At 37.3% G+C, this 12,669-nt stretch overlaps 1 protein-coding gene across 4 annotated transcripts in view; it reads left to right on the forward strand.

Annotated features, from left to right (window-relative positions):
• Diaph3 (diaphanous related formin 3) overlaps positions 1–12,669 on the forward strand; it is a 486,098-nt gene that overhangs the window by 316,340 nt on the left and 157,089 nt on the right. For all 4 annotated transcript variants that reach the window (XM_028878991.2, XM_028878999.2, XM_037208361.1 and 1 more), the window contains one exon: positions 498–662. In XM_028878991.2, the coding sequence (XP_028734824.1) occupies positions 498–662 (165 nt within the window). The remainder of the gene's footprint in view (positions 1–497; positions 663–12,669) is intronic.

Below are 12,669 nucleotides of genomic sequence, written 5' to 3' on the forward strand. Positions count from 1 at the left end.
GTTAAGGCAGTCAAGCCAGTGAGATGAAGGCCTTGTCTACAAACACACCACCCATGGGAACTGTGCATTGACCTTAAGTTGTTAATTCACTTTTTTTTTTTTTGGTGCTCATATTCTTTATTTCAGCATATTCTATTTGCTCATTCCTAACTGATGAAGTAGAATCTCTTATTTCACAAGTTGTGTGGTATAGATTACTATTATGGCAGATCAGAAAAAAATTCTTATGAAAGACAAATACTCAGTACATTAGTATTTATTTGGATATTTGCCAAAGTTAACTTGAAATTCTTTTACCGTTTTTTTTTGTTTGTTTGTTTTGGTTTTTGTTTTTTCATTTCTCTGTGCCATAGAGATTCTTCTCAGCCATGCTCAGTTTGGGAGCTGTATTAATGGTAACTAAAAATTAGAATGAAATATAGAGGTAGAAAAGTTTTTGTTTTATCTTATAGACCATCACTTTGTAACTTTCAAATATCCTTAACTGAAATATATACAGCTTTGTTAGCAGCGCAAAAGAGCAATACGAAACACTCTCCAAGCTGCTCAACAGCATGACACAGTTGTACCAGAGTACAATGGGCTACTACGCTGTCGACATGAAGAAGGTTTCTGTGGAGGATTTTTTTAATGACTTGAATAACTTCAGAACGACATTCATGGTATGGGAAGTTTTTCACTTGTTTTCTGAAAAGTCTCCTTGTACTTTCTTGCCCGTTCTTTCTGTTATTATGTTATTTAATTCTGTTCTCATTTTTTTTTGCAGTGAAACCTACCTTTTCTCTAGTGTTGTATGTTAGCTTTGAATTTTTCAAATTTTAAATCTGTTGAAAAATACGTAGTTCTTTTTGGGACCTTTTTAAACATGAAACTGTAATCAGAAATTTTGATTGAAAAAGTGACAAATTGTGATGGTTTCCATAAAGGCCCCCTCCTGGCTGATTACAGAGCGCGTCTAGAGTAAGTTTTTGGCTATGAATTTGCTTCTTTATGCTTAAGATCAATTTGTATTTTTGTGGTATAATTTTACCAATTTCCATGCAGCTCCTGCGAAGCTTTTCTCCCCTCCTTTTTTAATGCATTGTACAATAAGCTCCCTGCGATTTCCCTTTGAGTAGGTTTTACATTCCTACAGTTTGCCTCAGACACTTTAATAGGGAGGTCAGGTCTTTGAGGTAGAATCCTTTCATTTAGGTATTAAAAAGATCTTTTGAAAAGTATTAGCTGATTAGATGGGGGAAAAAAACCACACGCATATTAAAGTGAGAAGGTATTGTTGCCTCCTTTGGGAGACAGGGGATACAGTACAGCAAGGAAAAATTGTTATTCTTAATAAATGGGGAAGTCATTTCTATATTTCAGCAAATGTTTGTGAGGATTAAAAAGTTTTAAAGTATAAAGAAAGAGAAGATTGGATTTAAAGAGCTGCTTTTTAATCTCAGGAAAACTTTATTGCTAACTTTTTTGGACAGTTATAATTGCTTACAAATGATTTGATTAGCTTTTAGTACAAGCCTTCCATTTAAAAGGAAAGCAACAACATGCACATTTACTAACACTTCTTGTTCTTTTTTCTCCAAAAATTCAATTTAAATTGTCTTAATTATTGGATATGTATTTAGTCTGTCTTCTTATGGTGTGTGTGTGTGTGTGTGTGTGTGTGTGTGTGTGTGTGTGTGTGTGTGTAGAGACAGAGAGAAAGACTTTCTTTGTAATAAATTGTTTAGAATTATCTAATGACTCATGAGGCACCATGCTTAGTGGAAATAAACCGTAAAATGTTTGCAGTTTGAGAGAGGTAATCTTGGATTCCAGAGTGACATCACTATTGTTTTACTTACAATGATGTATTCTGGACATAAATATCAAGGTTTGTTTTGTATTATGTATTATGTATTTGTACCAGATCCTTGGTCCAGACCTCCTGCTGAGCTGGTGGGTTCCCATGGAGTGCTTTCTCTAATTCAGGCCACTCTGCCTTCCATGCTCAGGGCTGAAGTACTGTTCCTTCTAGTCTTAGCTGCCTCATTGCACTCACCCTCCCACTCATCTTTCCCAGGATTTCCTTCCTCTCCTAAGGTTTGGATCTATCTTGTCACCCTTGTGTGTCTAGTACAATGTAGTGTTAAAATTAGTAAATGTTTGGAATCATGTGATCAGTGTATGCTGTGCTTTAACAACCAAAGCATTCATAGTCAACCATTTGCCACATTCCATCTTCACTTATTTAAACTTCCCCACAACCAGATGTTTAAACTTCAGTGCCCTTTTTAAAGATAAGACAAAGTCATAAAGAAATCTGATTGGCTCGTCATTGTGCAGGTGGCAAGGAGCCAGTATGCTGACCTAGTTTGCCTGGCTCCTGATTCTGTACCATGTAGACCTGAATTGCACGAACTACTACACTTGTGGCATCTAGAACACTTTCAAGTGGAACTAAATTCAAACTAAAAATCATGACCAGTGTCACTTACAGTAATTTAATGTGCAATCAGTTTATCTGAAATGTTTATATTTTAGAACTATCTTTGCTTGTGAACTGAAGCTATTAAAAGCTATATAGTCAATTCCTTTGACCAACTCACCTCGTTTCTCCTAAGTATTACTGCAGTCTTAACTAAGTTCTCTAGATTTTCCTCTTCAAGTTTATTCTTCTGTTTTATAAGAGCTTTGTTACAGTAGCTAAAGAGGCAACATCTGTTCCAGATTGCTGCCACAAACCATGTAGACCAAGAGGGGAAATTTTCAAGATCTTGTAGCCTCTGTGAAGAAAGCTGTTCATTTGACAGAGCTTTAACTCACCCTGCTTACACGAGAGTTAAGGCTTTGTTGATGTCCTTTCCTCCCACAAGGCTCTGTGCTTACTGGGCATCAGTGTGTTTAGAGCTACTCATCCAGCTTCTCCAGAAATGAGGAATAAGGAAGGGAACACAGTGTAGTTTTGTGAAACCTTATTTTTGTTAGCATCATCACCAGCAGGAAACCCCAAGCACACAGCAGTGGTTGAGCACTAACTAGCTTCTTTCTGGATCCTGAGGACTGCATGGATGCAGGAACACTCTAGCTCTCCCTTAGTCTTCACAGTGTCTTGTGAGGTGCAGCTTTGCAAGTAGAAGAGACTGGGTGGAGGAGCCCAGGGTTCTTGTAAAAGAGCTTCAAGTTTGAGAGGAACTACAGTTGAACTGATGCTTGCCTACTTGCAATTCCTGCACTTCGACTTTTTAAAAAATTGTTTTTTAATTGTGTGTCAGGTGTAGGGGAGGCATATGCCATGGAACTTGTATAGAGGCCAGAGGACAACTTGAGAGTTAGTTCTCTGCTTCCAACATATGGATCCTGAGACTGGAACTCAGGTCCTCTTACTTGGCAGCATGCAAGCCTCTACCTGCTGGAGCCTGTTCACTTCTAACTCTTGCATTTTTAATGGTTTTAAAGCACCCTGCTGTTCAGTTTGCAGCAAGTTAGAGATAATGACTGTTAGGGCCGGCCTTCTTCTTCTTCTTCTTCTTCTTCTTCTTCTTCTTCTTCTTCTTCTTCTTCTTCTTCTTCTTCTTCTTCTTCTTCTTCTTCTTCTTCTTCCTCCTCCTCCTCCTCCTCCTCCTCCTCCTCCTCCTCCTCCTCCTCCTCCTTCTTCTTCTTCTCCTCCTCTTCCTCCTCCTCCCCCTCCTCCTCCTTCTCCTCCTCCTCCCTCTTCCTTCTTCCTCTTCCTCCTCCTTCTTCCTCTTCCTCCTCCTTTTCCTCTCCTTGTTCTTCCTCCTGCCCTTCCTCCTCCTCCTTTTCCTTCTTCCTCTTCCTCTCCTTCCTCTCCTTCTTTCTCCTTCTTTCTTCTTTTTTTAAAGACACCTAGTAAGTATTAGCACACAGCATACTTTATTACTTTGCACTTTTCAGGGTTGTTTTACTATCAAAATATAAAATGTTCTGTTTTAAACTTTGAGACAGTTAACGTAAGCCTGGCTGTGATGGGGAGAAAATCAAGGTGGTAAGTGGGTGGTAAATCTGTGCCCTCCTGTGGTACCTTTCTGTGTCGTGGGACCCTTTCAAGCATAAAGTTACAATTGGAGGTGTTGATTGGAATTGTTGACTGCAGACTGTCAGCTCTCTGCTATTTGGTGCTCTGCTAGGCATTAAGCTTCCACGGAGTGGTACTCATGCCCCGATTACTGTAGTGCTTTATAACAACTCATCAGTTCAGGCTTGTGAGTTGTTTTAGGTTCACTCTTCATGAGCATCTGCCTGTTGCTAATAGATAATCTCATGCTTTGAAAGGGGTCGTACACATTCAGTGTGTTATTTTTGTTGGATCCTGCTAGTGTCCTCATATACTTCTTTTTTTTTTTTTTTTTTTTTTTTTGGTTTTTCGAGATAGGGTTTCTCTGTGTAGCTTTGTGCCTCTCCTAGAACTCACTTGGTAGTCCAGGCTGGCCTCGAACTCACAGAGATCCGCCTGTCTCTGCCTCCCGAGTGCTGGGATTAAAGGTGTGTGCCACCACTGCCCGGCTCATATACTTCTTTATCTTAGCCAGCAGCAAAGACATATTCATGCTAGTCTTTGAATTTAAACCTAATTTTCTTTTCTACCCTTATCAGTGTAACCTTGAAGTGTAATGTGTGCTCTGGCCTCACTTTGTATCCTAGAAGACGTCTGTGCCCTGGTTTCCTCACAAATAGGAAGATAACGGTAGTTCTGGGCAGACGCTAGCATCTGAGTATCATATGTTGAGTTGTAGGTGTTAGTGACCGTAACTTGCAAGTTATTTAACCTTACCGAGCCTCCGTTACCTGGCAGTAACTACATGTAGTGGGGGTAATTACTAAATGCACATAAAGCCTTACAACGAGCTAGCTGTGTGCAAAGTCAGGGTACAATAATCTTCTTTCTGTTTTCTTCATAACATTATCAGGATTTTAAGTGCCCCCCCCCTTTTTGTTCTCCATACAGAATCCTGTGAGCAGAGTAGACACCCAGCTGTGTTTAGCTGTCATCAGATTATTTCTATGAGTTATTACTTAGCTTTCTCCAATTAAGATTTCACATTCATCTTTCTGCAAACATTAACTTAGTTGGTTTTTGTTTATCTAGTTGATATATGTATAGTGAACAAATACCAGAGCAAAAATAACACCCATAATCTTACTGTATCTGATGGTCAAATCTAATTTTTTTCTACTTAATTCTCAGTCTAAGGGAGTAACTTTTATCCCATCTTCTATTACTCCATCATCAATTACAGTGAGAAAGTATTTGCTGTAAAAATTCTTTTGGCAAGGAGAACAGTTAGAATACAACATGTTTTGGCAAATCATTTAAATCATACAAATTTGATGATTGTCAGCTCAGAATACCATTTGTGCTGACTGCTGTGTGAACCAGCTAGACAGTAGCAGGAGGGCAAAGCACTTAATGTGTCCTGAATGCACCTTAAAGCTTGTAGATTGATATGTTTTATGTTGTCAGAGGTAAAAATATGTACAAGTCTTATGGTGGGGTGTTGAGCCAGCTTCTGTAATTATAATAGAAAGCATTTTCAACCCTGCATATTTTGGTGGTCTTACAATTTCAACATTGTATTTGGAGGCTTTTCACATAGGGCTTCTGTCTTCATTAGCACCTTTGTTATTCTGAGATCATACTTGGAACTCTAAGGCTTCCCACATAAGAAGAAAATATTCTGTTTTTTCCCCCTCTCCTCATCCTTTGGTGTCTTTTTTTATTTAAGCAATGAGATCAATCCTAATTGCTTGGTTTTTTGACTTTGCAACTTTGAGAATATTTGTGATTTCCTGATCATTATTCTTTTAAAATTTTCAAAATGAAACATACCTATTGTAATTCACTTGAACTTCCTCTTTGTTGATAAGATTTGCTCGCTCTTTGCATTTTTCAGTGAAATAATACATGTATTTGAAAGACTGGTTCTATATTTTTAAATAGCTGATAGTTTGTATTTGCCTTTTGGTTATGTTGCTCAATGAAATAGAAAAAAATTAATGGCTGGATCATTTTTAATAACAAAAACAACAGCTACATGTATTAGCACATGCTAACCCATGAAACTGAAGAAATTACTTTATAAACCAGCAAAGTGCAGACAGAAATGCATAGAATGACATTATATTCATACCTCAAATGTAATCCTCTCTTGCACTTCAAACACATACTCAGACACAGACATAGAAAACAGTAGGGGAGGATTGAAAAAGGTTATTTGTCCCAGAGTCTGACTTTTATATGTTAAACATAACAAGTTTCACGTGGAACATATGAGTTGTCAGTTGGCTGTTTGCCTAAAACAGGGAATTAACTCAGCAAATGGCTACCCTATCACCTGCCTACTCCCAGCACTGTATGGATACATTCTATCCATTGATTTGTCAGTGTTTAACTTTATGATTGAGAAATAAAAAGAACATTATAGCACTTCAAGGAAAGAAAACACAATGTGGAGAATCAAATTATGTTTGGAAAGAAACTTACAACTGTATCTTGCTTGGTTAAAGACCCACTGTACTAGTTGAAGTATTTTATTTACATCAGAGCTTTGCAGACCAACCAGTCTGTAGCAAAGTGATGGGGGTAGTAATGTTACCCTTTGGCTAACAAGCGCTTTGTTTACCTCTCTGAGAAGACTTTCAAGAAGAGAGGAACTGGAGGAGAAATTTTTAATCATGAGCAGCTGCATAGCCATTGGGCTATTTTAGAGATCCCATTAGGGCATATTTGTCCATGATCATATTGTACCTGCAAGTAACCGTTGGTATTAAGTTCAATTGCTGAATTGTTTCATGGCAGAGCGGAGTGTGTGACATTCACCCACCCTCCTTAGGAGCATTGTAAGATGACAGGTGATGTTAGAGTAAAACCAATGTCATTGAATTTACAAAATGGGACTTATTTAGTAGTCAACTTTCTAGGATTTTTATTCTTTACCTTTGTGGAAATTTTCTACTTATTAGGAAAAATATTTTATAGAAAAATGAGAACCACATGCTTTTGAATTCCTACCAAATTCTGTGAGTATGCATTTGAAGCATTTTCCTTCTTAGTTCATTATGGGAATGTTACAGGAGCACAAGAATGCTTTTTACATTGTTTGTTTCAAAAGAAAATATTTTCTGTTCATTTCTCATAATGAAGCGAGCTATCGGGAGTTTCCAAAAAGCAGTCTTATTGCCTTCACATGAGGGTAAACATACCTAAGCAAGGCGTTCACTGGCAATATATTATATATTAATGTGTTTGTTTACTTAGAGAAAACTAGCCTGCTTCTGAAAATATGTAATACCTAATCCTAGGGAGCATGAAGAGTTAAATTCAGTTTCTGAAGTTAGAGACACCAGACAAAAAGCGAATACTTAGGAAACAGAACTTGAGTTTACTGAAACTTTTATTACAGAGAGTTATTTCAGGGTTCCATAACTTGAGTATACATGGATGTTGAAAGAAATAAAACTTAAAGGGCAAGGCTTTTTAAGCTTTTTTTTTTTTAATGAGATCTCTCTAGTTTTCAACAAAAAATATACAAGATAATAAAATAGCTTGAAAAACATTGAGGTGAATATATAGTTATTTAATAGTATGAACTGAGATGAAATATAATTTTTTAAAAATTGGTATCTATGACTACTTATATTTAATACTACGATTTTATATTTGATTTTTTAAGACAGATAAATATGCAAAATAATGTGTGGCTTTCCCTTAAAATTAAACATTCCTCATATGTAACTTAAAACATTGCCCAATTAAAAGTCATTCTAAAATTTACTCTCAAATTTAAAAGTACCAATATATAGCTTTCAAAAACAGCTTAAGCAGTACTTTGAAGGAAAATATAGGTAAAGGAGCTAAGTCCCTTTACCAAAATAAAATCTCTGAGCACGTTATATCTGGTAATATTAAAACAATGTGCATACATATGTAAATTGAGTCCTTACAGGAATAATGGCTAGACTTGAGGTTGAGAACTACATCTTGCCTTCCATATTTAATTCATCATGACACCTTCCCTGCCAAGTCATCCAGCCTGCATTGGATGCCTCCACTTCACTCCCATTCAACTTAGTGTAGCTTCCATCCTATTCCAACATCTCTGAATAGAAACACTTACATTCTCATAGGAGCTTTGAGAATTGGCATTCCCCTTCTGTTTGATAGAAGCATATAATATTGACAGAAGCTAGAACATGGATCTTCATGAGTCCTTGCTGAATAAATATGCCTGAGGCACTTGAATGATTGATTATACTCTCATGAAAATCCTAATTAAAATTAGTGATATTATAAAACAATATTTGTTAACACTGTGTGGACCTTCCACTTAAAATGTGCTAGGGAAGTGGTATAAGGCAAATATATAAACTAATGTCTTTAGTTCTTGAAGTATCCATATATATTATCCTTTTTACAGAAGCAACCAAGGCAGTGTCACACAGCTCTTCAGTGCCAGATAGCCATTTAAATAAGATTATGACTTTAGATTTAAATCTCATTAGATTATTGCATCATTCAAGTATGTGATAAAAATCAGATTTTTAAAAAAAATTATAAAAATAATCAAATTTCCTATCTGTTCTATTATCAGATGCATATTTAATATTTTAAACTTTCCATATAACATGTGTGTGAATGCTTTCTTAGAATTAATTTTATGAATATCCAATTACCTTCATTTAATCTTGGAACCTAAAAAAATATGCCTAAGGTACCCAGAATTTCTTTAGTGTAGATGAGATACAGCATTATAAAATGAAATAAGATGTTATTCAGCTTCACGATATTAAACACTGCAGAACTTTGCTTATCGGGCACGTGTTTAGTGAAGATGCTGGAGGATCTATCCTACAATAATTCACCCAGCTTCTTTAAGGCTCATATATTTTTCTTATATTCTTCCCAACCTTTCTCAGTAATCCAATGAGCCATTTTCAAAAACTGGCTGTTGCATTAGCAAGCTAAGGAAATATCCCAGGACAAATGAACTAAAGAGAAAGAGGAAAAGCAGTGCTGCCATGGGCTGTGAAGTTGCAGACCAGGGCTTGTGCAGAATAAGGACATCACATAAAGCTTTCAAAGTAAGCATAGGATGGAGGGAAATTAATCTCATCCAGGTTGGAAAACAATGCCCCGTTATTTACAGAAGCCAATTCAAAGCTCTCTGCTGGAATACGATGACAACTTTACGCCCCCAAATCTTATTAACTAAGGTGAGCAAACAAGAAGGCAGTCCCAAGTACTAAAAAACTTTGGAGTAGGATGTGATGAGGAGATAACAAAAAGAGACATAGACATTCCCCTACAAGACTCCACATATGAAATACACAAAATGTTTAAGAAAGTAACAGCAATTTAAAAAAAAAAAAAAAAAAAAGACTAGTCTACTAAAAAATGACCACTTAAAACGAAAAGGGAGTAGTGGAAATGGAAGTGTGGAGGTTGAAATTAAACACACACTGGACTAGAGCAAACTGTACCCTACCTGGAAAGAAATGCATATTCAGTGCAAGTGTTCAGAGGACAATCCAGAGAAACAGTGTGGTTGAGGGAAAACATGGAACAAGGTGAGACAGTCTTTCCCATTTTGTGGTAGGAGCCACAAAGTATAGACTGAGGAGAATAAATGAAGGACAGTAAACACTCAAAACAGTGCTTAAAATGTTTCCAGATCAAGAATTCACAAACTGGAAAGACCATCTGTAACACTCAAAATAAGTAAAATAAAACTCAAAACCTGTAAATAGGCTGGAAAAATGGTTAAGTGATTTACAGGTGCACACTGCTCTTACGGAAGAGGTAAATTCAGTTCCAAGCACCCAGTTAGGGCAGGAGATGATTACTGGTAACTCCAGCACCAGGGAGATCCAATGCTGTTGACCTCTGTGGGCTCCTGCAGTCACACACATGTATCCACAAGCACATACAATATTCTGTGAGTGGAACCACAGGATACCAAAACAAAGATTCTTAAAAGCAGAGAACAAGTTATCACTCCAATAGTTTCTTAGATACGTATTACTTCTGGTCAACAGAGGAAGCCAGTAGGAGGTAGGAAATGTCTTCATGTGGTAATAAAGTTATTCGTCTGATGTTAATAGTCTTCCTAGACAATGACAGAGTTAGACTATTTGTGAAGAAACGGAAAGTAAGTGTGTATGTGTGCCCTTTTGTGCATGTGGAGTTCAGAGAACAGCCTTAGGTGTCAGTTTTTGCCTTCTAGCTTGTTTGAGACAGGATCTGTCTTGTTCCCAGCTTGCATGCATCAGGCCAGCTGTACCACAAGCTTCGGAAGGTTGTCCTGTCTTTTTCCAATTCCTAGGGGAAATGCACTGGCATTATAGGTGCTTGGGCTGACTGTGTCCTGTCTTTTTCCAGGGGGAATGCACTGGGATTATAGGTGCTTGGGCTGTGTCCTGCTTCTTTCACGAGGTTTTGAGAGCTCAGCCTCAGGAGGCCAGGCTTGCCGGGCACTGAGCCATCTCCCCAGCCTCAACAGTCACTTTTAAAAGGAGCTTCCAAAACAGATTGGCAGAGTTTTTCTTAACAGGCCAGATAGTATTTCAGGGTTCAGGATGTACTACTCAAAGTTGGTGAGTTACTCACCAGTATAAAGCAGCATAGCTTTATGAATATACCTATTTTTTCCACAGAACTATACTTATAAAACATGATTAGCCCACAGTGGACAGTTAGTTGTCTTCTATTCTAAAGGATGTATTTACGGAAGCATTTCTTTTTTTAAAAGAAAGGCTCATGAGACAAAAGACATAAGAACAAATGTAAAAAAAAATGACGTATACAATAAAAGTATTATTTTGTTATTTTGTATGAAGAGGGAGACTTACACAGCAGAGTGATCAGTTGAAAGAAAGATCGGGGGTTCAAAACTGCTGTATGGTTGAAATGGCAGGAAAGTAAAGATATGAATTAAACTGACTGTGTGTCCTAGGTTTCTATTGCTGTGGAAAGACACCATGACCATTGGCAACTCTTATAAGAAAAACATTTAATTGAGGGGATTCAGGGGTTCAGCCCATCATCATCATGATGGGGAGCACGGGGGCATGCAGGCAGATGTGGTGGTGGAGCTGACCGTGCTGCATCTTTCAGGCAACAGGAAGTCATATGATAGTCACACCAGGGGAAGCTCGAGCAAAAGAGACCTCAAAGCCCACCCCTACAGTGACACACTTCCTCCAACAAGGCCACAGTTCCTAATAGTGCTACTCCCTTTGGGGACCATTTTCTTTCAAGCCACCATGGGGTGTGTATTGTCTGTATTATAAAATCATCAGGAAAATCTGCAGACTAGAAGTATCAGGTATAAAGTCCAAATTATAGGGGAGAATTAGACCAAGAGATGTATACAAAGAAAAAAATCATAGCATAAAATAAACATATAAAAGGAATAATGCAAGGTAGAACTAATAAGAATAAAAACCACAAGGATGTTTAAAAGACAGATTAGATTGAAAAAGGAAACTTGGGTTCATGAGATTTACCGGACCTAGAGCAATGAGATACAGGAACGTGTGAAGTGAAGCAACGGGGAAATACTGAAAGACAACAGGAAGGGGTATTGTTAACAAAGTACACTTACAGCTAAAAGTACTCCTTCATGAAGACGGAAAGCGTACTTCACCTGAAGCATACAAATGTTACATAAGATGACAGAGCCCCAAATGACAATGTCATTTATTTTTGCGGGGGATGGGGGCATGTTTCAGGACAGGGTTTCACTGTGTAGCCCTGGCTATCCTGGGACTTATTTTATAGACCAGGTTGACCTTGAGCTCTTAAGATCCACCAGATCTGGCTCTGCCTCTGAGTGCAGGGATTAAAGGCATGTGCCACCACTGCTGATAATGTAAATATTGATAAACTGTGTGGATGAACCCAGAAATTAGCATTATGCTGGGAAAGTTTGTCAGTGTTCTCTTGGTTATTGGTAAGTCAGACAAAAAGATGCTAAAGTTGTAGAAGCTTTAAACACTTCAGTAAAAGGCTGGTGTTGATATGTGTGCATAGTACCCAAACAATCATTAAAGAACTTCCAATTTACTAAAGCAAATTGGAGCTATTATTGAAATAGTTTACCTGACACTATGAACGCAAGCTCACTAAATTTCTAACTATCAGTTTTATTTGTTGGTCTCATTAACATGAAATTAGAAATTTAAAAGGAAGAAAATTGTAGAGCATGTAATAATTTTGTAAAAGCATATTAAATGATTCATGTCAAGAATAAGATCATAGGAAGAACTTATATACATCTCCTCCTCAGACTATTCACAAACATTGACTTCAAATAACTAAACTACTGAAGTGTCAAAAACAACTTCAAACCTTATGAAGTGCAGAAAATACCTTTCATTGAAGTACAAAGGATCCCTTAAAGACTTAAAGGGGCCAGCATTGACACAAAAGAGGCTTTGACTATGTACATTTTAGGAACAGTCTTTATGAATAGCACTGTAAATACTGTTGGGATTATATTTGTAAATCATAAATTGACAAAGGCATGGTGTCCAAGATTTCTAGAAAACTAACCAGTATTTTTAGAGAAAACAGTTTAAAAATAAAAAGCAAATGAAATAGGCAGTTCACAGAAGAGGAAATAAACACAAATGACTTTACAGTGACATAAAATGATGCTTAAATGAACTAGTAAC

Source organism: Peromyscus leucopus, chromosome 9 (genome assembly GCF_004664715.2).
Source record: "Peromyscus leucopus breed LL Stock chromosome 9, UCI_PerLeu_2.1, whole genome shotgun sequence".
NCBI lineage: Eukaryota > Metazoa > Chordata > Mammalia > Rodentia > Cricetidae > Peromyscus > Peromyscus leucopus.